The 27,978-nt window shown below is 37.9% G+C and overlaps 2 protein-coding genes across 2 annotated transcripts in view; one reads left to right on the top strand and one right to left on the bottom strand.

Moving 5' to 3' along the window:
- Window positions 1-3,292: 3,292 nt before the first annotated feature.
- drd4b (dopamine receptor D4b) lies at window positions 3,293-27,645 on the top strand. The gene is made up of 4 exons (XM_023291268.3): window positions 3,293-3,545; window positions 6,320-6,432; window positions 9,958-10,550; window positions 22,608-27,645. Exons 1-4 carry the CDS (start codon window positions 3,303-3,305, stop codon window positions 22,808-22,810), a joined length of 1,152 nt encoding a protein of 383 aa, XP_023147036.1. The 5' UTR covers window positions 3,293-3,302; the 3' UTR covers window positions 22,811-27,645.
- sirt3 (sirtuin 3) overlaps window positions 3,515-27,978 on the bottom strand; it is a 47,928-nt gene continuing 23,464 nt past the window's right edge. Inside the window, exons 9-10 of the transcript XR_008602328.1 lie at window positions 6,574-6,670; window positions 3,515-6,445 (exon numbers count right to left, since the gene is read on the bottom strand). The gene's annotated coding sequence lies outside the window, so the exon portion shown is untranslated. The remainder of the gene's footprint in view (window positions 6,446-6,573; window positions 6,671-27,978) is intronic.

Below are 27,978 nucleotides of genomic sequence, written 5' to 3'. Positions count from 1 at the left end.
CATTTTGCATGTATTTGTAGTCTTCCTGTTTCTCTATGTAGTCATTTTGGATCACAGAAAAGACATTTTGTGTCTCCTTGTGGTTGTTTTGCATGCATTTTTAGTCTTTTTGCATTTATTTGTGGTATTTTTGCATCTATTTGCATTCTTTCACATCAATTTGCAGTCTTTTATATCTCTATGTATTCATTTTTACATGACTGTGGGCATTTTTGCATCTAAATATTGTGTTTTTTTGCAACCATGTAATCATTTTGCATCACTTTGTGATCGTTTTGTATCTATACATTCATTTTGCATTTCTGTGGTCATTTTGCATTTATTTATAGTCTTCCTGTTTCTCTATACAGTCATTTTGGATTGCAGAATAGCCATTTTGTGCCTCTTTGCGGTGGTTTTCCATGCATTATTAGTGTTTTTGCATTTATTTGTGGTATTTTTGCATCTATTTGTATTCTTTCACATCCATTTGTAGTCTTTTGCTACTCCTTGTATTAATTTTGCATGACTTTGGGTATTTTTGAATCGAAATATTGTGAGGTTTTTTGTAGCCATGTAATCATTTTGCGTCACTTTCTAATTGTTTTGTGTCTATATATTCATGTTGCACCCTTTTGTAATCATTTTGCATGTATTTGTAGTCTTTCTGTTCCTCTATGTAGTCATTTTGGATGACAGAATAGCCATTTTGTGTTTCCTTGTGGTTGTTTTGCATGCATTTTTAGTCTTTTTGCATTTATTTGTGGTGTTTTTGCATCTATTTGTATCCTTTCATGTACTCAAAGTCTTTGTGTCTCGTGTTCACAAGTGCTGGGTTATGGTTGGTTTGCATTTGCTTGTAGCGTTTTTACATCTATGTGCAGTCTTTTTGTGTCTATGTGATCGTTTTGCATCATGTTGTAATTGTTTTGCATCTATTATGAGGCATTTGCACATATTTATAGTATTTTTGTATCATTTGAAGTCTTTTTATATCTCTGTTTTTTCATTTTGCGTCATTTTACAATCACTTGCTTCTATTTTTCGGCATTTTGCATCCACTTGTGATTATTTTGCATCTGCATAGTTTTTTGTCTATTTTTGTGGTCACTGTGCATCACTTTATGGTTATTTTGGATCCATCTGTAGTCTTTTTGCATCATTGTGGTTATTTTGTGCTATGTCATTTTGCATCTATTTTGAGGCATTTGCATATATTTAAATTATTTTTTGTATCCTTTGAAGTCTTTTTGTATTTCTGTTTTGTCATCTTACGCCATTTTATTGTCACTTGCATCTATTTTTAGTCATTTTTATCTATTTGTTGTCATTTTCCATCTATTTTTAGTCATTTTGCATCCATTTGTGATTGTTTTGCGTGTACAAAGTTTCTTTGTGGTCACTGTGCGCCACTTTATGGTTATTTTGCATCCATCTGTAGTCTTTTTTGCATCTTTGTGGTTTGTGATTTTCCATCATGTGATTGTTTTGCATCCATTGTGAGGCATTTGCATACATTTATAGTGCTTTTGTATGCTTTTTCTATCACTGTTTTGTCATTTTGCACCCCTTTATAGATGTTTGCATCTATTTTTAGTAGTTTTGCCTTTATTTGTTGTTATTTTCCATCTATTTGTGGTCATTTTGCATTAATTTGATTGTTTTGCATTTACAAAGGTTTTTTTTGTCCATCTTTGTGGTAATTGTGCTTCACTTTATCTTTGATTTGCATCTATTTCTAGTCATTTTGCATCTATTTGTAGTCTTTGTGCATCTACATGTCGTCTTTTTGTGTCTGTTTGTAACCATTGTGCGCCATTTTATGGTTGTTTTGCATCCATCTGCAGTGTTTTTGTATCTTTGTGGTTATTTTGTGTCCCACTGTAGCTGTTTAGCACCAACCTGTAGTAATTTTGCACTTACATGCCATTTTACAGCACTTTGTACTTTTTTTTCAAATAACTATGTAGTCATTTTGCATCTTTGTGATAATTTCGTATCTATATATTCACTTTGCATCTCTTCCTGGTCATTTTGAATTGACTCTTAAGTCATTTTGCATTTATTTGTAGTCTTTCTGTTTCTCTGTGTAGTCATTTTGGATCACAGAAAAGACATTTTGTGTTTGCTTATGGTTGTTTTGCATGCATTTTAGTCTTTTTTATTATCTTTGGTATTTTTGCACCCATTTGCAGTGTTTTACATCTCTATGTATTCATTTTGCATAACTTTGGGTATTTTTGCATCTAAATATTGTGGGTTTTTGTAACCATGTAGTCATTTTGCATCACTTTGTGATCGTTTCGTAGCTTCATATTCACTTTGCATCTCTTCATGGTCATTTTTAATCAGCTTTTAAGTATCATCTCTGTGGTCATATTGAACTGTTTTCTTGGCATTTTGCATTTATTTGTAGTCTTCCTGCTTCTGGGTGACAGAATAGCCATTTTGTGTTTGCTTGTGGTTGTTTTGCACGCATTTTTATTCTTCTTGCATTTATTTGTGGTATTTTTGCATCTAGTCTTTTACAAATCTATATTCATTTTGTAGGACTTTGGGTATTTTTTTTATCTAAATATTGATTCTGCATCTTTGCATTCACTTTTACTCTTCTTGCCTCTCTGCGAACCTTTGCACCCCTTGAAGGAACTTTAGTATTTTTGTATTTCCTTGGGGATAAATCAAACTAAGCCCTAGGCCTCTGAAGGTTAAATGCAGTCGTGGCAGTAAGTAGTGGTTGGTTTGTAGCCGAGTGTGTTGTTCATCAGCTGTTTGTGTCTCTAATAGAATGAAATGCCTGGTGAGCAGGTTGAGACAAGATAAATCTATTGTTTCCTCTACAGTATAAATACGTATATATGTATTTACATTTGATAAATTGATTACTAATGTGATTGTTGCTTCTTGCTCTGATCAGCTCAGACTGTTCAAACAGCGGGCAGAGCCTCAGTAAGCAGATTTGTGCGGACGGATTTAAGCTGTTGCCTCCTGATTCGTCGCTCTGCTCACTTGTTCCTGACCGAGGAACTGATCACACGGTGCTGCTGGAGTTTCACACTGAGGACAGTTCAATAAATCTGAGGGAAAAGTGAACCTGAGGCTGCATATGACGGATAAAGATTAACCTGGATACGGCGCGCTGCGGGAGTTTTGCGCACGGAGAGCGGAGCGCACAGTGCGGAACCTGAGCGTCCTCCGGGGAGAACTTGACCCTGCTGCCTGACTCGGGGCTGCTGGATACGGCCCATAGATGAGAACTACTCCGGAGACAGAGCTTCTCCGTCGGACAAAGAGCCCGTCAGTCTGGAGCAGCACCGGCGACCATGTCGGACCTCTCGGTCACTAACGACACCGTACCGGTGGCCGTATCCGCAGACTACAACTTCCCAGCGCTCATATTCGGGATCCTGCTGATCGTCGTGGTCACTGGAGGAAACGTGCTGGTGTGTCTGAGCGTTTACCTGGAAAAGGCTTTAAAAACAACCACTAATTACTTCATAGTGAGTCTGGCGTTTGCAGACCTGCTGCTGGCGGTGCTGGTGCTGCCGCTCTTCGTTTACGCAGAGGTAAGAAGAACACCGATGGATTACTGAGGGTCAGCTGTGTCAGACATGTACAGGAGTGTCAAGTGAGGTTGTGTTCTGCAGATTTAGAGAGCAAACAAACGTCTAACAACCACGCAGAAGTACAGAGATACACAAAATGCATAAACGAGGAGAAACCAAACAGCTGTAGTCAGTTTATAAATCTGTTTAAGTAGACTCAGAACAGCTACAAAGATGCATAAAGCAACTGAAAAAGCAAGTAAGTACGGCTAAATTGATGTGAACTGTCAGCAAACTGATGCCAAGAGGGAGACGTGCAATAGGACAGATGCAAAATAGCCACAAAGGGACACACAATGACAACAATAGATGCAATCTGATGTAAAACACTACAGAGACTACATGCTCAAACTGAGATGCAAAATGACTGTGTACAGACACAAAAGACTTCAAGTAGATGCAAAATGACCGTAAACAGATGCAAAAAGCAAACAAATAAACAAAATGACTAAATAGAGGTGGAAAAAATGTGAAACAACAGTAAATACTTGCTCAACACGTGCAAAACAACTACAAAGAGATGCAAAATGGCGAAACAGACAAGCAAAACGACTACAAAGAGATGCAAAAGTATGACAAATTTGTAAAAACACTCCAGTTAGCTGCAAAACTACTGCAAGAGATGCAACAAATAAATGAAAAACGATTGCAAAGGGAGGCAAAATGACTTCAAGGAGAGGCAAAAACACGACAAATGAGATGCAAAAAGGCGACAAATAGATGCCAAATTACTACTAGTAGATACAAAACGACTACAGAGAGACGCAAACTGACTAAATAGATGCATAAAGACACCAAATAGATGTACAGCAACTGCAACTGACTTCAAGGATAAGTAAAAACACTACAAATGTGCAAAATCAATTGCAAAGAGATGCAAAATGACAAATTAAGACAAAAGACTACAAAGACATGTAAAATGACTACACAGGGAGGCTAAATGACTTAAAGGAGATACAAAAACACAACAAATGGATGCAAAAACACTATAAACAGATGCAAAATAACCCCATGTAGATGAATAGCAACCATAAGTACATACATATCTACTACGAAGAGACACAAAATGGATAAATAGATGTAAAAAAAGCCTACAAACAGATGCAAAGCAACTACAAAGAGAGACAAAATTACTTCAATGAGAAGCAAAAATAAGACAAACGCATGCAAAACCACTATAAATAGATGCAAAATGACCATAAAGACTGCAAAAATTCCTCAAGCTGATAAATATCAACAGCAAAGAGATGCAAAAAGACTTCAAATAGATCTAAAACACCTACAAGTAGATGCAAAACAACCACAACAAGATGTAAAATGACACAGCAAACACAAAAACACTATGAAACAGATGCAAAGTGACGACAAAAAGATGCAAAATGACTAAACAGATGCATAAAGATGACAAATAGATGCAGAGCAACTACACAGACAAATTGACTTTAAGGAGAAGTAAAAACATGACAAAGAGATGCAAAATGACAAAGACAAAAAAGACTACAAAGACGTGTAAAATGACTACACAGGGAGGCTAAATGACTTAAAGGAGACACAAAAACACAACAAACGGATGCGAAACCACTATAAATAGATGCTAAATAACGCCAAAGAGACACAAAATGACTAAACAGATGCATAAAGCCCACAAATAGATGCAAAGCGACTACAAAGAGAGACAAAATGACTTTGATGACAAGCAAAAACAAGATAAATACATGCAAAACCACTATTAATAGACGCAAAATGACCATAAAGAGTGCAAACTGATAAATGCCAACAACAAAGAGATGCAAAAAGACTTCAAATAGATCCAAAACAATTACAAGTAGATGCAAAACAACCAGAAAGACATGTAAAATGACTTCGTAAACACAAAAACATTATGAAAAAAGATGCAAAATGACTGCAAATGGATGAAAAAGACCACAAAACAAATACAAATACATACAAAATGATCACAAAGAGGCACAAAACAACTATAAAGAGAGTTAATATGACAAAATGTGGTGCGTTACATTGGGGGTCTCTGCAGGGGCTCATTGTCAAACAGGCCAAACCCTGCAAATAACGTTAGAGTGCAGAAAAACACGTTTCTTAGGCCTCATAATTCTCACAAGTGGAACATTTCCTGGTTAAAATTATAAATAGGATCAACACTTGGGCTAATGTGATTAGGTGTGCTTGCCAGTTAAACCCACCAGAACCAGTTCATCGTGACACAAAATAGAAGCCGCGCTGTCAGTCAGGATTAATTCCTCTGACGGGGGGAGACGCCGGGAGATTCACACCGGGTATGTGGAGAGCACTGATCCATAATTCACAATATCTCCAGACCGAAAAAGGTTTAAAGGGTGTAATGCAGCCATCATTAAAAGAATTAAACGCCACCTGCCCGCCTGTCTGTCTAAATATCTGAGCGAGGCCCCGCTGAGGCTTCCCCTTAAGTCCTCCTTAATTAGCTGCGTTTGATCTCGTTACCTGTGCCAGCGGTTGCAGCCGGTTAATCTAGCGAGTGTCACACCGGTGGCCTGGCCGCATGCAGTCGCTGGATTAGAAGGAGTCAGAAGGAAAGTTAAAGCCTCCAACGTTCACCTGGAGCAGAGTTGTGGAAACCAGAGAGTGGACAGGCTACAGTTTTACAGTAGGGATGTTGGCGAGCCGAGAGGATTACAGATATTTACCGTGAGATCTGGGACAGCTAACGAGTCGCTGTTTGTGTTTGTTTCTCTGTGCAGTTTCAGGGCGGCGTTTGGTCCTTGAACGTGCTGATGTGCGACGGCCTGATGACCATGGATGTGATGCTCTGCACGGCGTCCATATTCAACCTGTGTGCCATCAGCGTGGACAGGTACGTGGTGGTCCTGTCGAGGTTTAGGTGGAGAAATAAATCATCCCTGCTGCCGTTTCATGAGGTAAAGATGTCAAAAAGGTCTGAAGGTTTGGTTGAACCAGGCAACACGGACTCTGGTTTATTACTCTAATGTTCTACCTCAAGAAACAGCCATCCATCCATTATCTGTACACTGCCTAATCCTCATTAGGTTCACAGGGGGCTGGAGTCTATCCCAGCTGACTTAAGGTGAAACCTGGACAGGACAGGATAGAGACACATAGAGACAAACAATCACACTCACATTCACACCTACGGACAGTTTAGAATCACCAGTTAACCTCAGAATGCTTTTGGACTGTGAAAGAAGCTGGAGTACCTGCAGAAAACCCACCCGTGCACAGGGAGAACATGCAAAGCCCACGCAGAAAGATCCCAGGGGATCTTCTAGCTGTGAGGTGACAGTTCTAACCACTGATCCACTGTGCAGCTCCCTCAAGAAACAGTCACAACAAATGAAGGAAAAGGTGACAAAAGAAAAATTCCCCTTATATCTTTATCATCTTCGACTGACAAAACTGCCTCCAAAGCAAAAAAATGAATTAAAAAATGCATAAATAAAGTTAATATTTCTGCTTTATGTTTATTACTGAGGCTGTAATTGGTACTGGATTGCATTTTATTAAAACAATAATAATGCATAGTAAATTATTCATGTTTTGGCCCTGTAATGTATGTTAATAGGGTGGACAAAATATTAGTGTATCTTCAAATTGAAGGTTCTGTGGCAGTAAAAAAAATGAAGTTTATCTTGATCTTGTGTCTGAAGTTTAGAAAAAATACAGAACAATAAGTCCCGATAAGTCCACAGCGGTCGATTTGAACTAGGATTGCAATCATGTGATCATCAGCAGGCAGCTGACGTAGTGTTCACTAGTTGTCATGGTTACAGTGACGCCGTGCTGCTATCTTGTAATGATACAGAAATCTTTAACAAATCAGTGGATCCAGACTATTCTTGTGTCATTTCTGACCTTCCCTGAAAATGTCATCAAAATCCGTTTTTGAGTAATGTTGCGAACAGACAGACAAACAGATGGAAGGACAAACGCATGCAGTCGTCACATAACTCCACCGTGTTCCTTGGTGGAGTAAAAATACTTTTACCTTGTTTAACAAACAAAGCCAATGTTTTACCGCATTAAAGCTCCTCTAATTATTTTTTTATATCAACAATGGAAAGAAGAACTATACATAGGTCAAAACAGTCGTGTTTCGTGTTTAGTATTCTCCAGGTTGCCTGCCACTCTCATGCGCTCATTAATTTAGTTTCCAGCAGCGACTGTATCTGCTGAAACGGCAGAGGGACAAAGTTAGCAATTAGCTGGTGAACACAGTGGAACATTTAGCTGCTAAACAGTCTGAATTTTTGCATCAGTATTTGGAGAAAGATTTTAGCAGGTGTTCAGAAACGGAGCTTCAGACGATGTCCTGTGCCTTGCTGGATATGTAGGCAGCTGTTTGCAAACATCTGTGATGCGTCATTTTTCTGTTTATGCCTTCATTTTTTAAAGAAAATCAAATAATGGCGGTTTCAACAAGCTGTTTTTCACGGCAGGACCTTGCTCGATTTTGTTCCACCCACACGAACCACATATATAGAGGCTTTTTCAGGACCATTTTCAGGGGAGAAAAAAGTACCTACCATGATGTACATTCTTCTGATTGGCCCTGAAAAACTGCAGTGTGGGGCTTGATACTAATTGGTTAAACTGGGAGAAGAAAACAAGCAGCATTTTTCTGCCCACTCAAACATCTGTCAGGAATCCTCTCCTATCTACCATCACCACGTATTCTCACATAACAAACCTCCATTGCTTTAATCCTCACAGAACTGAAGTTACATCCAGTAGCTACTGTTTGTTTTTGGTGCATTCAGAGTGACCATCGAGGTCAAAGCTGTTGCAAAAACAAATGCAACTTCTGATATATTTACTTATTTTCAGAGAAACAAAATGCTTATGTATTTTCAGGGTAAAACGTGTGTTTGTGTTACATAAGGTCAAAAGTACTTCAGAAAGACATGACCTCGGGGGCTTACAACTAGGGATGTCTCAATGGAGTGTCAGATGTCAGAGGCATCAAGTCTTTCAGCAGATGCAGAACAACCACCAAGGGATGCAAAGCGACCACAAATGGGTGTAAAATGACTACAGAGGTGCAAAATGACAGAACAAATCGGTAAAATGACTACGAAAAAATACAAAATGACTACAATGAAATGGAAAACTACGATTTAAAAAAAGTGCAAAACAATAACAAAGTGGTGCAAGAGAATACAAGTAGCTGCAAAAGTACTATAACAGAGACAACAAATAAATACAAAACAACTACAGAGGCACAAAATGAATACAAAGAGACACAAAAAGACTACAAGCAGATGTGTAACAACCAAAAAATGACTAAACAGAGTAACAAAATGGTTTGAAGGAAGCAAAACGTGACAAATACAAGCAAAATGACCACGAAGAGATGTAAAAAGGCGACAAATACCTGCAAAATTACTAAAAGTAGAGGCAAAACAATTACAAAAAGAGGCAAAAGGAATAAATAGATGCAAAAAGACTACAAATTGATGCAGAGTGTTTACAAAGAGAGACAAATAGACTTCAAGGAGAAGTAAAAACACTACAGATTTTCATTTTTTTATTTTTAGGGCAGATACCGATGCTGATTATTGGTAATCAAGAAAGGCTGTTAACTGATATTTGGAGCCGATATACATTACATGTAATATTTTAACAGCATGTGATAGCAGAGAACCTGTCATTCATAACTCAGCTTCTTCATTAATAAGGGTGACTATAACTGAATATGTAAAATAGAAACAGGAGGGAATAAATTAGAATGCTCTAATCTGTTTATGTGGGATCGACTGAGATTGATCAGTTTGTCTCCTTCAGTTTTGTCTGCTTTTCTTCTCAATTTTCTTTATCTTTAAAGGTTCTACCACTTTTATTGCCCACTAAGGTTCAGATCTTAAATCATTATTAATTATTGTTTTACAGACTCTGTTTCTGGTTGATCTGTGTCTGCCTTCTAACTTAGCTGCTAGCCATTAGCAAAGCATTAGCCACCGTTAGATGAAGCTAATTTCCTGGTTTGTGGTTTGTTCAGTTTCTGCTTGCGAGACATTTATGAGACGACAGAGTGCTGAAAACAGAGAGGAGGAGACATCAGACCTGAATTAGAGCATTTAATTTAGCAATCATCGGCCAATAATTTACAGATACCGATAATTGAGAATGGCCAAATATCTGCCACAATAATCAGTCCATTGGTAGTGTAAACAACTTGAAATGTGCTAAAGGATAGTAATCTTATTTAAAAAGCTATGTGATAATGTAACAGACTAACTGAGCAACTGAAAGAATAATAAAGAGGTAACTGTTGTCATTAATGAGGCAGCAGGTAGCAGATATAACTACAGGTGAGTCACTCTGTTAGATGTGTATTTAAAGTGTTAACTCTTGTGTTTTGCAGGTTCATTGCAGTGTCCATCCCCCTGAACTATAACCGTAGACACGTGGACCAGCGGCAGCTCGTCCTGCTGTCTGCTACCTGGCTGCTGGCCTTGGCCGTGGCTTCCCCCGTCATCTTCGGCATCAACAACGTGCCCGACCGCGACCCCAGCGAGTGCAAGCTGGAGGACAACAACTACGTGGTTTACTCCTCCGTCTGCTCCTTCTTCATCCCCTGCCCCATCATGGTGCTGCTCTACTGTGGGGTTTTTCGCGGGCTGCAGCGCTGGGAGGAGACCCGGAAGGCGAAGCTTCGCAGCAGCATCGAGGCCTGCAGGAAGCTGCAGCACGCCGCCGTCGCCACCGCCCTCCCCCCGCTAGCCGGAACCATCCCCGGACCTCTACCCATGCCGCTGCCCAGGATCATCGAGAGGGACCTGGCCCAGAGTCGGCTGGACGACTCAGGCGACTACATCCAACAGGAGATCCCTTATCCTCGGCAGTACAGAGAGAACTCAGTGCCCACGGTCACCTTCAGCCAGCAGCACATGAAGAAGAGAGCAAAGATCAACAGCAGGGAGAGGAAAGCGATGAGGGTGCTGCCCGTCGTCGTAGGTGAGTGAGCTCCAGTCTAATAACTGCACGTCACGGGATTCATAGTTAACTCCAGCAGTTAATGGAGTCCTGCTGTGAAACCTGCAGCGTAGGATCTGATTTGTTGGACACGTGTGTGATCAGCGACAGTAATTCTTTCATTTACTTTAAACCACAGCAGGCTACACACTAAGATTAGAAACAGTACAGTTGCATCCAGGTAGCTCTTCACGAAACAACGTGAAGATAGCTGAAGGCAGCTCTTCACGAAACAACGTGAAGATAGCTGAAGGCAGCTCTTCACGAAACAACGTGAAGATAGCTGAAGGCAGCTCTTCACGAAACAACCTGAAGATAGCTGAAGGCAGCTCTTCACGAAACTTGGTTGTTGTGAAGAGGTGCCTCTTCAGGTTGTTGTGCTTTTCCAGTTTTCTAGTCAAGTAAGAACATTTTTTGGTTTAATGGCCTGAAGACAAGCGGCTGAACTGCTTTGTGGCTGAATATTTTTGACCATTAGCATCTGAGAGTATGTCAAGTTTAAGCTGCATCGTGACTTCACCACTGAGATTCTTAGGATTCGGTCGCATTTAACAGTTTCTCATCTTTTATCCAGCAGCAAATTGCATCTTCTAAAGTGTTTTTTCTATACATCTAATATTATAGATGTTTGCTCAGTACAAAACCAATATTTCCACAAGCTATGGTGTAGGACTCAATAATTAATCGTAAATCGCAGATTGAAACAATGCACTTGAAGATATGTGTTAATGCAGAGTGTGTAAGCCAACATTTTTACTGTTGTATCAATGATTTTACAAATTCATGGTGTCCTCCTTGAGTGACCATCAGCTGTCAATGGTAGCTCATAGTAATGTTAATTTCAAATCTATTACTGAATTTTTATTGAACTGAAGCTTCACTTTTTTAAAAAAAATTGAAAATCTAATTGCAATCACAATATCTGTCAGAAAAAAATGCAATTAGCTATTTTTCCAAAATCATTTAGCCCATACCTAAAATGTGTGTTTTGTGTCTTTTTAACATTTTTAAATTATCTATTTTTTGTGTTTCATAGATGACAATGATTTACTTGTGCCATTAAAAAAACGTTTGTCGCCTATTGTCATGTAATGGTAGTATTGCGCTTTATGTAATGTTTATTTTGTACTGCTTTGACTTTAAGTTCATAATTTAAAAAAGAATTTCAAACTACATGTGACAAATTGGCATTTTCCCATGACTTGTGTGTTTACTACAACATGCATAACATACTTTTGAACTTGAAAACATCCAATCAACACATTTTTTTTATTACAAATCGAGATGCCTAACTAATTCAGCCACCTAAAGTCATTCGCTACTTCAAGCTAAAGGACAAAATACAATACAAGTTTAGGAATATTCTCCTTCAAAAACATCGATTTCAACAAAGGAGATTTCTTCTTATAATCTTGTGTTAACAAATGTGTCCTGAACCTGAAGAGTCACCTAATATAATATCTGTATTTACATCCATTGTTTCATCAAGAGCGACGATTGCGGTCAAAAGGTCTGCAGCGTGGTTATTTTGTTGAATGTTTTCTACTAAAAGAAGACTGAATTTCCATAAACAAACTCAACCGACTTCAGAAACATGTCGCTGAAATCACAAGCAGCAATTTGCAGTTCTTGGAGTTCACACACGGAGTCCCATGAAGCTCGATTTATACTTAATCATTGAATCTATACAGATATCCCCTAGGGACACTGCGTTTTGTATTCTGTAGCTCTCCCTGGAAATGTCATTATACATCGTGGTGATGCAGATTACTGTGTTGATCTGCGCAAAGGTTTTACTTCTGTGGAAAAATGTATATCAGACTATAGTCGTGTCTGTCTTACTCATAATACAAACGCAACAGCTAATTTTCTACCAGTGTAGTCATATACTGTTTTGTTGTTTTCAGGGTCAGACTCGCTCAGTTCTGACATCTTCTCTCTTTTGTCTGTTGCAGTAATTAGGGTGAAAGTTTTACAATATTCATGAGTTTCAACTCCAACATGATCCACTCAGTTGCTGGTGTTTGAAGTACATGAAAATAATAAACACAGTAGGATAGAAACACCACCACTGGCTAGAATTTTGGTGGTGTATTTGCAGAGTGAGACAGACATGCAGTAATTCATGCAATATCTGTACAATTGTGGGTCAGCATGGCCAGAAAAGCATGTTGTCTTACACACAATAACAGTGATGCAAGAGACTACAACTAACTGCAAAAGTACTGCAAGAGACGCAACAATTACAGAGACGCCAAAAAAACTAAATAGAGGTGCAAAAACACTATACATAAATGCAAAATAGATGTAAAACAATTACAGAGAAGCAAAATGACTACAATTACATGTATAACAACCAAAAAATGACTACACAGAGAAGCAAAATGACTTCAAGGAGAGGCAAAAACATGACAAACAGAAGCAAAATGACCACAAAGTGATGCAAAAAGGCGACAAATAGATGCAAAATTACTAAAAGTAGACACAAAACTATTACAAAGAGATGCTAAATGACTAAATAGATGCAAAAAGACTATAAATAGATGCGGAGTGACTACAAAGAGACAAAATGACTTCAAAGAGAAGTAAAAATGCTATAAGTGAATGCACAATTGATTACAAAATGACAAATTTAGACACAAAAGACGTGTAAAACGACTACACAGAGAGTCAAAATAGCTTCAAGGAGACACAAAAACACGACAAATACATGCAAAAACACTAAATAGATGCAACCTGAAGCCGTTTTGAAACAGTACTCAGTTGCTGGTGTTCGAAGGACACAAAAAACCCTCGACACAGCAGGATAGAAACCATACCGCTAGCTAGCATTTTGGTGGCTTATTTGCAGAGCAAGAGAAGCGTGCAGTGTTTTATGCAGAATCCCTGCAACTGGGTAATACTACGTTGTGTAGTATGACTCAGTTATGGGTCAGCATGGCCAGAAAAAAAATGCTGTCTTACATTGCAAAATCCAACCAGAGGACTCGTGGTATTTTTGGCACGCTGCATTTAATGTGCTATGTATTGGAACTTGTTTTCTGGCATACTGTATAGTATTGTAGCATGGATGTTGGTACTCGTCCATGGAGAATAAGTCAAGCTTAATACAGAAGTTTTTACTTTATTGGTGAAGTTATTGCAGAGAAGTCATCGGTGTGGCTGCATTTTGTATTTTTTCACAGCTTTGAACTGGAGACAGCTGGGTAGAACGTATTTAACACTTATTTAACATTTATTGAATGCTTACCCGCACAATCACTTGTGCTTTTTAATAAGGAGAAACAGTCTTCCAGGATTAATCCTTTGTTTTTGGCAGTGGGAGGATCAGACCACATATAAATGCTGACCATGTTTTTACAAGTTTGTACTGGTCCAACATAATGCAGACTGTAGGCCTCATTTCTCTATCATTTACTCTCAGTTAGCTCCAAACTAACTGACAGTATGTCAAGGAAGTTGTCAGTGTGGTGTCATTTTGTTCAACAAATTGCCAAAAAGTCGAGTGAAAACTTTGCAGGCAGCAGTCTGCATATCAAAGCTCAACAACCAACGTGACAGATCATCTAAAAGACAGCAGCTATCTTGTCTGTATTATATTCCTTGATAGTTATTGTGCTGAAATCATCAGTTGATGTAGTTCAGTTGTGGAAATCACCAAGGTTGCTCAGTCATTGTATAATTTCCAACAGATAAGTCCCGATGAGTCCACAACGATGGATTTGTAGTAAGATCACAATCATGTGATCGTCAGCAGGAAGCTGACGTAGTGTTCACTTGTTGTCATAGTTACAGTGATGCCTTGCTGCTATCTTGCAATGATACAGAAATCTTTAACAAATCTGTGGATCCAGACTATAAGCCATCTCACTGCCAATATCTATTGACTGGGTCATGTGTCATTTCTGACCTTCCCTGAAAATTTCATTCAAATCTGTTAATCCGTTTTTGAATAATGTTGAGCCCAGACAGATTAACAGACGGAAGGACAAACGTACGCTGATCGTCACATAACTCTGCCATGTTCCTTGGCGGAGTAATAATCAAATGGTCTAATATGTTGCGAATACAAGCTTTTTATGTTGACTTAGAATTTATTTAGGTCAATAAGGCTCTTTAGTGCACTGTGGACCATGTAATTCGTCTGCAGATAATGTACATTTTTTCCTCCAATCATTCAATTGGTTGACCACTTGGCACAGTTTCAGTCAACCAAGATCCTTTTTCAACTTGTCAAAGTTTTACAAGTTAAAATGTTGTTTTCTCTGCTTTGAAGAAGCATTGAGTCGGATGAGTACAAGTTTAGGTGTCTTTTAATTTGGATTTTCATTTCCTGTTGAATCACAAAGGCAGGAAAATGAAGTAAAATTGCTCCTAATGGTAGGTAAAGTGGTTTTCCTGCTCAAATATAATATCAGCAAGGCAGTTGCTGTAAGTACTAGTTTGTGTTTAGCTCCTTTTAACCAAATAAAACTGCATCAGAAGATAAATCATAAACATTCAATCCCAACAGCATCTCTTAATCTAGTTTCCTCTGAGTCTTCAACAGAATCTGCTAAATGTTTACGACTCGAACATTTGGAGGAGAAAATGAGCGTCGCCTCCAGATGTTGATCAGAACTTCTTCACTTTGTCTTTGCAGGTTAATGAATGTTTGTGTTGCAGCTCTGGAAGCCCTCATGGCCTCATGGAGAACGTTAGCGGCCTCATGCCGCTAACGTTCTCCTGCAGAGTGTTGGGATAGAAGCGTCACTTCTGACTGAACGTCTCTCAACAAACAGCGTCATTATGGCTTAAAGCCCTCAATCCAATTATTATGCAACACATGATCTTACAGTCACACCGTGTCTCCTGAGCAGAGACTCAGAACAGCCTGAGACGCTTTTACAGTTTAGCCAGCAGACAGGACTCCGTTTGATTCAGTAACTGTTCAGAAATGTAGAATTTCTGACACAAAGCAGTGATGTGAGACCATAAAACTAGTCTGAATAACTAATTTAAAAGACCTTGAACATGTAGCAGAAAGCTTCGACAGAGTTAAACAACACAGAACAGAAATAATCATCAATATCAGTATTTTATCTTCTTGTTTCTTGCTTTTGATCTTTGAAAATGTAATGTAAGAGCTGTCATTTGATATCTTACATTATAGAAACTAATAAGTTCTGTGAGGCTTTTTAGAATTAAATCGCTTAAATGGGTTTTTTAAGCTGCACTACCTAATATTTTTAGATTAACAACTGAATAAAAGACTGTGTTTTGTGTAAAAGGTGTTACTGGCAGCATTAGTGTCTCTAATCAGTCAAGTTATAGCAATTAATAGAAATTAAAAACCACCTATTTTGATAACTGATTAATCAGGCTGAGCTTCTAAAGTGTGAATGTTTTCAGTTGTGGACAAACAAGACATTTGAGGATGTTTTCTGGGGCTTCAGGAAACACTGATTGATACATATTTTTTAACATTTTCTGATATTTTATAGACCAAATAAGTAATAAATTGATTTTAAAAAAGAGAAGACAGATTAGTCAACAATGAAAGCTCTAACATTTCATTGTAGCTGCAATCTTAGTATCTGGTGAAGAAAGGAAACCTTTGGCAGCTAGACAGACAAATAAGTCTCTCAGGAATCCTTTAATACCGCAGCAGAACTAAAATAGCAAAAATATTACTGGATGGACACAAACATGACCTTAAAATAATCCTGTTGCTGCTATGTGCTGTCTGGATGTGTAAATAATAAGAATTAACAAGGCACTGCTGTTGCCAAGAAATCTATAATTTAACTGAACGGAGACGTAATGAAAAATAAAAATAAAAACAAAACGTCAATATTAAACAACTGTGACCAGGATCCAATCTGATCGAGATGCTTTACAGCTGAAGACTAAACTTCTCAGTGTTCTCTGGTGGGAAATCTGTTTCTGATCTCAAAAGCAGTCTTGACATTTCTCTGTGTGTGCTGTATATACCAGTGATCACATAAAGGTCAGTAATATTGGTACTGTCGGGTGTTAATTAGCTTTATTGTCCCTAAAATACTTCTAAAAATACAGGGACACGACCGGTCTTGTCTGGTGTATGATGAGTAAATCTAAAAATCCCTCGTAACACGTTTATGGTTTTTGTGTTTTTGGTTGTGCAAATTTTGGAGACCACAAGCCTCTCCATGCATAAGTACAATAACACTGGATGCTTTTTTCGTGCATCGTATGATTTGTCGTGATATCTGTGCCGTATTACACATCTTCGGTTGAAACAGCTCTTCTTCTGTATATCAGGAGTAGGTCAACTAAAATACTAACCCTACTGTGCATTTAGCCTGCTAGCCTTCATGAAATGTAAACTAACATGAAAAATGAACATTTGCAGCATATTAAATCATTTAAAACTGGATATTTTACAATGAATTGATAACAGCAGACTTGTGCACTTTCCTATATTCATAATTTCTGAAAATACAACTTTATCAACTGGTGATTTCAGCACAAGAACTATTTTTAATATAACACAGACAAGTTATCTGCTGTTTTTATATGATCTGCCATGTTGGTTGTTGAGCTGTGATACACAAACTACTATTTGCAAAGTCTAAATTCAACTTTTTGGCCATCAGTTGAACAAAATGCAACCACAGAAGAAATCAGAGTACTGGATGAACCAAGATGGGAAGATGAAGCCGGGAAAAAGGGGTATCTCCCTGAATCTTGAGCAGTGGAACCAACAGAAGGACCAGATTTCGGAAATTGATGATACCGTTAAGAGAGTATAAGCATTCCTTTCAGTGTTACCTGTTGAACTAGTTGAACACGTTGACTAATTAGTTTTGTTTTGACTTCTCTGACATGATGTCAGTTAGTTTGGAGCCGACTCTGAGTGAATGTTAACTAAATTAGGCCTACAGTCTGTATTATGTTGGACCAGTACAAAGTCGTGAAAACATGCAGGACATTTACATATAGCGAGATCCTCCAACTGCCAGAAACAATGGATTTATCCTGGAAAGCTGTTTTCTGTATGAAAAAACATAGGTGATTGTGCAATTATACATTCAGTAAATGTTAAATAAGTCGTAAATACATTCAACCCAGCAGTCTTGATTAGTTTGGAACCCTTCAAAGTTGTGAAAAAATACTTTTCTCCTTACGAAAGCAAGAACGGCGATTGTCTGACAAATGCAAATTAGGCCAGATGAGAGCGTATCAACCAACCAACCAACCAACCAACAAGTCCACCTGCAGGAGGTCGCCATCATGTTTCCTAGTGCACATTTGCTGAACCTTTGTACAGATACTCTAATTGTATAGAAACCTGTAAGTATGTTGGTCAAACTGTTGGAAACAGTATATGGGCCTAAAGACTGCAATGCTGCAGAGCCGTTTCCAAACCACAACCCCTGCTCAACCTCTAAAAAACTGTTCCACAGGTTTAGAATGAAGCCAGCTTTTAGTGTGGACGTCCCTAAATTCAGTTGGATTTATTGTGCAAAAATATTCACTTTGCTGGCTTCAAAAGTGCCCTGTAGCCTGCAGTATAAATGCCACCCTGCAGTCAGAGCTCTCTGTAGATAAAAGTGTGAACTGCAACACCTGCTGAGATTCATTAATGTTAAAAACTCAATTTCTGGCGCTCCACAGCCTGGATTCTGAGATACGCTCACTATGGAGTCTTTCATTATTTGCTTTGCAGCATTTGGGCAGAAGTACATTGAGAGGATGGGCTTGTATGTTTAACTGGGTGTGATCTGGGCCGGCCTGAATGCATCTTATGAATAAAAAACATGCAGAGTGTCGTAGTGACAGTAGAGCTGTAGCGTATTATGCAAAGTGGTCCAGTCTCCTGAAGAGAAAGACACAAATCCCATCCATCAACTTCTCTACGGAAAGCTAATAAATTACTCAGTTCTGTGTTATCGCCAACATGAGACGACACCACAGACAAATGACCTCAGTTTTATTTGTCATTCACAGAGCTCGGTGATCAGGGAAACTGAGCTTATTAAGGTGAATTATCATTTCCAGGCCCAACCCGGAGCTCATCTGTTTTTGTTCTCGAAGGCCAAGCGCAGCTGAAGGAATGACTTCTGATGGCACCAGATTATTTTAGGATGGGCTTTACATCATGTTTTGACACCGGGGTGAAAGCAAACGTGCCTTATCATCTCTTCCTATTCGTGTGGTCGCTTTATAATGAAGGTGCTTCTGTATCTTTATCCTCTTTGTGAACTCAAACAGGGAGGAGAAGAAGTCAAGAAATCCTGAATTTATTGAATGCCCCCGAGCAGCGAATTAAAAAGATGAGACGTTGGGGTTTGTACTTTTCTGCTTTGTCGCTAATGAACTCGGTCTGCTCATGAATCATTTAGAGTCGCACCGTCAGGACGCCATGAAACTCATCATTCCTTAATTTGACGCATTTTCCACTGAAAAAGGGTGCTGAGGCAGGACAGAACACAGCAGGGGGGAATGAAAAGTCGAAAGAGGGCCTCGGAAAGGAGTTTCGTGACTAATATTAGTTTGGAAGCTACATTAGAGTGTGTACTGGCAACCTTTGTAATTTAATCTTGTATGTTTAAGTCTGTGCCTGAAGGGTTCGTCATTAACGTATGAACATTTGCATGATTCAGTTTGCCAAATTCTGCTCCACCTTTATCTCAACTAGAGTCAAAACAACTTTTATCAGCATATCCAGATAGAGTTTAGAAGGTCTAGACAGCAAAGAACACATTAGAAATCAGATCTAGAACACATAAAAAGCTGGTTTGAAATGTGATTTCAATAAGTTTTGTTTACAGAAGCATCTCAGTTTAGATGCTTTGTCTGCTGATATTGGATTTCTGTGTCTTTTGCATCACTCACAACCATAAACTTTATAGAAACATTGAAGTAGCCACCATGATGGCACCCATTGGTTTGTGGAGTATCATTTCGAAGCCTTGAGTTTGGCTGTCAGCATCTTAGTCTTTTGAAACCATATTTGGCCAGTGAGTGGTGGATCTGACTGAGAAACACCACTCATGGTGATACACTAGCAACCCGTTAGTCACAAAGCCACCACACCCTACAAGATAACGTGCTTTATCATCCATTGTCTTCTAAATGGGACCACAATTTATAAAACAAACACTATGTTGTCCTGAAGGAGGCTTGAAATTAGCAGTTGAAACCATAAACTTGTTGGGAAAATGCTCATTGAGGTAGAAAATTAACCAAGAATTAGGGTAGTTTTCTCCTAGAGATGTATACTTTTTGCAACCAGAGGAGTTACCCCCTGTTGGCTGTTAATACAAATGCAGGTTTAAGGCTTCAACTTTCAGATCTGAAGGCTACATCCATCTTCTATATCCAAGATGGAGACAAAACGACACAACTACACATGAAATCCAGATAAAATTGACAAAAGTGCAGAGTAAAATCTATACTACCACCAGCAGATTGTTGACAGTGTGATTTTTGGCAACATTACGGAGCTCCATTTCTCAAGCTTCCACGTTGGAAGGTCGTATCATCTGTATTGCCTCATAGTTATTGACATCTTCATTATTAGTACAGCAACTTGTGTGGATAGTTTGGTAATGTGTGGACACACAAACCAGCCTGATCACTTGTGGATAGTTACTCTGCCAAGGAATGGTGGAGTTATGTTACAATTGACGTACGTTTGTCCATCTGTTTGTCTGTTAGCAACATTACTCAAAAACAGGCTAACGGATTTGGAGAAAATTTTCAGGGAAGGTCAGAAATGACACAAGGACCAAGTGATTAGATTCTGGCAGTGATGCGGCTTATAGTCTGGATCCACAGATTTGTTAAAGATTTCTGTATCATTGCAAGGTAACAGCACGGCATCACTGTAACTATGACAACAAGTAAACACTACGTCAGCTGCCTGCTGAAGATCACATGATTGTGATCCTACTACAAATCGACTGTTGCGGACTTATCCATCGGAAATGATACAAGGAACAGTTGATTAAATTGTGGGGGTGTTTCAGAGTCCCATCAATTCCTGCCGGCCGCTACATATTTATGTCACACGATTTGGCATCCGTACATAACGTACACATGCAGAACACACACCTGTGCTCAGTGCAAGGTCAGTTTGTTTGTGAGTACATCTATATTAAATGGACACATTCTATGTTGCCATGATTTCTGCCATTTTTCAGTATTTCAGCCCTTGGAAATGATACGACTGAGCAGCCTTGGCAGAGTACTGCGCAGTACTGCGCTCTCTGAGTGCTTTTGTTTGTTCTAAATACCTGATTGAAGAAATATGATTTGTCTGCAGCCTGAAAAAAAAAACATTACTAAATTAATCAAAATAATCTGTTGCTATTTAGATAATCGATTCATATTTTCAGCAATTTATGAAGCAAAAGTAGAGGAATTATGCTAACTACTTTTTGATCCTGGTCTCTAAAATTAGAGGATTGGCTGCTCTTCTTTGTCAACAACTAATTTGAGGTTTTTTCTTTAGTTTTTTTTAACAATTTTCTACACAAACAAAATTGAAGCCAATAGCAAGCGACTGGAAAGGTCTTTTCAGGGCTGATATCGATACTGACTGTTGGTAATCAAGGAGATGCTATACTAGATCTACAATTCAGTAACAATGAAAATCTTGGAGTGAGAATTTTTACTTAACTCTGGGACAACATTTCACTGAAATGCCTTGGATTATATCAATTTTGCATATGTGTAATTAAAAGAGAAATTTCTTTTTCATATTCATTGTTCAGTGTTGTTAAGCCATTACTCAAACAAACAAACAATAAGGATTCCAGTCATTCAAAAAATAACAAATGTTGATGTGATAATCAGCCAAACCGGTAATTGGTTTACAACTAGACAACAGTGTTCAAAGCTGTCATTTAAGGTGAACAATGGACACTTTGAGGAATCTAAAATATAAAACATGTTGCTTTGTTTCCACTTCTTTTTCATTTCATACATGCTATTTCATAGTTTTGATGCCTTCAGTTTTCTTCTACAATGTAAAAATGTCAAATAAAAGGAAAAACGTGACATTTATAGATGCCTCCTAGATTAAATAATTAATTATAACCAAAGCTGTGGATTCAAATGAAAAATAATTGGTAGCTGCAGCCTTAATCTGATCCATTCTTGGCTTTGAAGTGTTTCTTTCAGCTCTAACATTTATTTAGTCAGAAGTCTCTCTTTACGCATTTCTGAGCAGAAAACCTGCCAAATCATCTGTCAGTGTGTGAAGCCACAAACACCTGCATGAGGGTTCTTTGTCTCGTGACATATGAAAAGAAGCTTACAAACTCATTAACAGAGTTTACAGGCAGAATCCTCAGATTTGAAATGTACAAAAGACATCTGTCAACAGCTGGCTGTGAAGGAAGAACAAAGCAACGGGGAAGAAAGCCAGGAGAAGGTCTGCACTGGGAGCAGTCATCACGCCGATAGGAATAAAAACACTATAGGTGGCTTTCGGCTTTATTTTATGAAGTGTTAACTGGCAGAGTAATTATATATTCAGTTCAAGGTGCAGCACAGAGCGAGAAATACAACATTACTTACTGCATTTTGAAAGTAAAGTGCCTTTAAATTAATAAATTCTTACTTTCTGCATGTGCTTGCTCTATTTTCTCTTCATTATTTTATTGTTTTGCATTCACTAATTTGCCTCTTTGTTATTATTTGTAATTTTGCCTCTAGTTTTCTGCTATCTCTACAGCTGCATCTTCTGTTTAGTTGAGTTTTTGCTCGGCTTGATTAAAAATACGGCCTTCACCTCAAAGCTCTGAAGGTTTTTGTTTTCATATTTGGTTCAGTTCAAAATGCACATAATCAAATAAATAAACCATACAAGCTCACTGATGTGACATTTCACATTGATTTATGCAATTTTAGCGAAAACAAGCACCACTGGATGGAGTCTGTCAATACTCTGATCAATATTTTAAACTTTTGTAAAGCGGGAAGTGTTTCTGATCCTGTAGGTGATAAAATAAAGAGATGAAACCTGGATGACCAACTCCGACCTAATTCTCTGTGTTTTTCTTGCAGGTTGCTTCCTTTTCTGCTGGACTCCGTTCTTCGTTGTCCACACGACTCGAGCCGTCTGCCTGACCTGCGACATCCCTCCCGGCCTGATGAGCACCGTCACCTGGCTGGGCTACGTCAACAGCGCCCTCAACCCCATCATCTACACCATCTTCAACACCGAGTTCAAGAAATTCTTCAAGAAGTGTTTCCGCAGCTGCTGCTGACAACAGATTTCCCTCCGCAGACTCGGAGAGGTAGTTTCGGTTGGATTTACAGCCCACAGATATCGACCGGGAAGTCTGAGGCCTCCAGTTTTGCCAATTAACTCTGTACAAGAAGAAGACAGTTGCTGGAAAAGTGATAAAAGTTTCATCCCCAGGTCCATTTTGTGATTTGCTGATGAGGTTTTCTGATCCCTGCGGATTACCGGCCAGAAAAAGTGATGATGTTTCGGTGGTAAGCTGCAAAAAACAGCTGAACTTAGACTCCCCAGTCTGAAATGAAGATTTCAGTTTGTCTATATAGCACTTCTTCTTTCTTTGGAGTAAAACCGCATATCAGCCTTGGTTGGGGTTATGGTCTGCAAGTTCCAGCGAAGGATGTGGGGATTTGTACCGATTCTGAGCAGCACTACTGTCTGAAAGGATAATCTCAGGGCAAAAATATCCCCGAGGTTACAGAAAGACTGAATAAGCTTCAGCAGAGCAGAATAACAAACAGCTGAAAGTAGCTTCGTGACCAAATAATCCTCTAAAATCAGCACCTTGTGTTCACTTTTAAAGATAAGTTCAGAGGAATAGCTCCACGTTTCTGACACTGCTTTCATGTCTGTGTGGAAATACTGAGCCACAACGAGCAGCTGGTTAGCTTAGCTTAGCGTGAAGACAGAAAGAAACAGGACTGTATTCCACTATCTCCATGCTCCATTTCATTTAGAGCAGCTTTCAAATGCTTGTTTCTATGAGCAACTTACTGTACAACTTATTTTAATGATACACTGCGGTTGTTTCTGGCTGTCTTCACACAAACACAGTTTATCCTCCATTCAGTCTTCTCCTGCTCTCTGCTCTCACATAAACTATAGTTAATCCTCTGAACTCCAAGCAGTTTCTGGATGGTTTTTTGCTCCTGTCACATTTTTACTCACTGCAATATAATAGAAGCAGCACAACCATGAATAGAAGTAGAGAGAACTCAAAAATGTCTTCTGTGTAGTATGAGACAGTTAAAATAGCATAAATCTAAAAAAAAAAAGAAAAACAAAAGTTGAATTTCATTGATTATTTTCTTTAGAAAAATTGAAAACCACCTGGAATCAACATGTGCAGCATTGTTCCAAGTGCCTACAAGTGTTACTAATACTTGGAAGAAATGGTCGCTCTACATAATACAGATATTTAACTATTTAAATTTTACTTAGTTTCCATTTGTCCATTTGTTTCTCATCTGCTTGGGGTAAACACTGTGTTAAATTTTTGTCATGTGACTGTTGGAATTAGCTGAGAGACTATTGGCTTCAAAGGAGCATTGATTTTTTTTTTTTTTTTTTTAACAGCATCTGGTGCAAACAGTTTATTTTTATGGAATTTTTCAATGAGACATTGAAAAATACAGTAACATATCTCGATTTTTAAGCTGAGATTTGGTTATTTTTTTCCAATAGAACATTACATCACATATGAGTTTCAATTTTTTTTTTTTTAAAGTTTTTGGATTTTTGAAAGTTTATTTTGAATATTTCAACATAAAAACAAAACAACAACAAAAGACAATGAATAATTTGCTCAAAAAGGAATTGGAAGAAGTCGAACTTCTCTAATTCCACCCCTTCTCCTTACACAAATTATTGTAAATCTATTCGTCCTGCTTCTTCAGAATTAGACAATTTTTAAACAATAATAATAATAACAATAGTGAACATGATTTAAAATAAATATATACCAATATCCCTATTTATATTTATACAAACAGACAAAGACAAAAGGACCTAACAATAGCAAAACACATCAAAAGGAAAAGACCCAATGAATAATACACATAAATAAGGAAAACAAATCATTAAAGATATAAATAATTATTAACAGTAACCTGTGCACACCCAGTGAGTGTCACACCCCCACTTCATGAGCAGCGCAATGATTGTTGAAAGGGTGAAAATCTCAATTTTTCTGTTTTTAAAGTTTCTGGCTTTGATAAATTGAGTAATTTGGGGGATTTTTTAAAAAGATACAATGCCTACCAAATCTGCCAGCAAGTTTTGGGGTTGAGAGGGTTAAAAATACCAATTTATTGTCAGAACCAAGCAGGTCTGCCTTACTACATGATCCAAATATTCAGCAAAACCTGCCATTTTCAGTGTGTAGGTCGCTGCTCAGTGATCGTTTCCTGAAGCAAAGGGGACTTTAAAAATGTTAGCACATAAATAGTGGAAGGGGAAAGGAAAGCCAGTGGAAAGAAGTGGCAGAAATGGTGGACTTATACCTGAAGACTACATCTGGTGGTTGAGTTCGCTGACACTTATGAAACAAATCAAACTGTGGGCTCAGACGTCTTGTATATGGAGCAGAAGCATTATGCTTAAAGTCCATCTGGGAGACATTAGAAATCCCCAACTGAAGACGAAGAGGCTGATGGAAGGAAAGTGAAACTGTTCATGACTGAAACATGACGTCAGGATGTTTTTCCTTCAAAGGAATCGCTGTGAAGGATGTGATACTACGAACTAATAAAACAACACAAAACTCGGTGCAGTTGAAACAGCTCACTGAGGTGTTTAACTGTAACTATGAGCTACGACCACAAGAAAACATTCACTCAATATCATGATCAGCATTATGCCTTAAGTTCAAAGGATGTTACGGGCCGTCGTGATAGAATTTAACATTCATGAGATCCCAGAATAGTAGTTTTGAAGTTGTTCAAAAGCTTATTTCTTTTCCGATTTCTTGTCAGATTTGTAATTCACACAGTATCGTCCCGACTTTATGGAAATGACAAAGAGTTTCTCTGTTTTCTCTGCTTTTTTACACGAGTAATATGATTCATTACAGTGCTGAGAGGATAACACATCTACATCACATTATAATAAACACTATTATAAGCACCACAAAGCAGATAAAAAGTAGACCCGCTGCCTGATAGTAAATTATTAAAAACAAAAAAAAAAAACACAGTATTTGCTCAGGCTCTCATTACAAGGAACTTCTCTTGTGTTTTTCATCATTACTGAATATCAACCTTTGACTTGAGCAAATCATTATCTTTGTTTCTTTTTCATTAAAACAACAGAACTGTCTAGTTATAATGTTATGAATTGGTATATTATGACCAGAAACGTATATAACATATTTTTCATTTCATCATAAATTTTTATTATTACATGCCATTATTCCACATTTTCTGTTATAAAATGAATTATTATACATATATTTTTTCTCTCTTTAGAAGAAAAGATTTCTATTTTTTATAGCATAAGTTGGTATATTGCTATAAAAAGAAAGAAACTTCTACCTTCAATAAGGCTATTAGGCTTGTAATCTACGAGATAAAGAAAAATAAACAGTCAAGTACGGTGGCTCAGAGAGCTCAAAGTACGTAAGAAAACTGAAATAAACACTGGATGATAATCAGTTAGATAAATAGCAGTAAGGCCACTTATATTCTAATTTTTTTGTTTGTTTTAACAAGTATTTGGGAGCAGTTTTTACTTAATGATTCTTTTAAAAAAAAACAGTAGTTCAGCTTGAAGTAGTTCAGCTTGAATTTTACTTCCTCCATCGCTGGTTTAAGTATGTGTTGAAAATATGGTTTTATTTTTCACAATTTTATGGAAACCATGAGCTCCAAAGTATTAATAGATTTACAAGCATGAGCAAAACTACTTTTGAAGCCATCATAAAGTTTCATTTTGAGTCCATTCTGAAATTATTCATAACTCCAACATCCTGTTAAAACTGCAGTCACTACTAGAAAATGTTCTTAATTCATCATAATAACATGTTATAATAATTCTAGTGCACGGTCATGCCAGCTTTGCTAGAACCATATTGAAACCATGTTGTTGTTTTTTTCCAATTTTCCTTTTTAGTCGAGGACAAAAAAAGTTTGTTAGGTCATGTTTGAACTAATGTAGTCCAGGTTGTGTTTTCTCTACATTTTAAACAAGCACATTTTCAGGAAGTAGAACATGTTACCTTTCAAATAAAGTCTCACACGGGCATTTTAGCCTTACAGTTCTTCTGCTGTAAACTTTTCCATTTTGGTTACTCTAAAGAGGCGAAAATTCCCCAAAATAAATGGGGTGAATGTGTATATAGCCCACTTTTTCATTTTAGAATGATGAGAAGTTATTCTTTTTATGACATACATTGGATTTGCTAGAGATGAAAAGGGTTTCTTGTTAAAACTGAATAATTTTGTCTCAAATACTGGGAAAATAACTTCTTTATAACAAGATAATTAGCGTTTTTTAAAACATGAAAAGATGCTAGAAGCAAGAAAACAAGCACCGCAGAAGAAAAAAAACATGTTTTTATGTTGTTGATGATGAGAAATGCTTTCTCTGCATTCTTGTTGAAACTGTATGATTTGACATGTAGTAAAATACATGAAGAAAAATGTCATTTTAACATGAAAAGTACCTTGTAGTGATGTGAAAAGGAGAGAATGAGCCAATATTTTGTGTCACAATGCTAAACGGTAAACCGATTTCTTGAGAATTGCACAAATTGCTGCTGTTTTGTTCCTCTAGTATTAGTTTTCTTTTTTGAAACAGTCTGATACCCAAATGACATAAAAACGCTGGAGAGGTTGTGTTTTCATTCTTTGTTCTAAGCTGTAAGTTGAATGAAACCTTTGAGTTGCAAAGCTTTTCCAGACTGTGTCTTGATAACGTTGCACATTAGAGTCACGATCCTCCTGTGATAAAGTCGTGTTACGTTCTGCTGTCTGAGTGGTTCTGTCACCACTGCGAGTCTGTTTGTTTGGTTACTGACTGTGCCTACTGTATGCCATATCCACGTTTTATGTGGAAACCTTTCTAATAAAGTGTGATCTTTGTAAACGCTGGCTGAAAGCTGCTTTTCCTGTGAGATAACTTGGTGTGCTGGAACAGTTCGTGCTCGAGTATTTAAGAGACTAAACACCAAGAACATGCTACCGGTCGTTGTGTGTTTCTTTATAATTGGTTAATTCTCTTTGTGGTCATTTTCCATCTTTTTCTGGATGTACTGTGGCTCTTTATTTTCATTTTATGTCTCTTTGTGGTCACTTTGCAGCTCTCTGCTGTTGTTTTAGGTCTGTTTACTGTCATTTTATGTCTTGTTGTCGCTTTGCATGTGTTTGATCATTTTGGGTCGCTTTGTAGTTGTTTTGTATCTTTCTGTGGATTTTT

This window comes from Amphiprion ocellaris, chromosome 1 (genome assembly GCF_022539595.1).
Source record: "Amphiprion ocellaris isolate individual 3 ecotype Okinawa chromosome 1, ASM2253959v1, whole genome shotgun sequence".
Taxonomy (NCBI): Eukaryota; Metazoa; Chordata; class Actinopteri; family Pomacentridae; genus Amphiprion; species Amphiprion ocellaris.
The sequence above is the reverse complement of the archived record's forward strand: the minus strand, read 5'-3'. Positions and strand labels throughout refer to the sequence as shown.

Excerpts from the sequence above, each read along its gene's own strand:
- drd4b (XM_023291268.3), top strand. The coding sequence starts at position 3,303 with ATGTCGGACCTCTCGGTCACTAACGACACCGTACCGGTGGCCGTATCC. Across the intron at positions 6,433-9,957 it reads TGTGCCATCAGCGTGGACAG|GTTCATTGCAGTGTCCATCC; the intron begins GTACGTGGTGGT and ends TGTGTTTTGCAG. Across the intron at positions 10,551-22,607 it reads GGTGCTGCCCGTCGTCGTAG|GTTGCTTCCTTTTCTGCTGG; the intron begins GTGAGTGAGCTC and ends TTTTTCTTGCAG.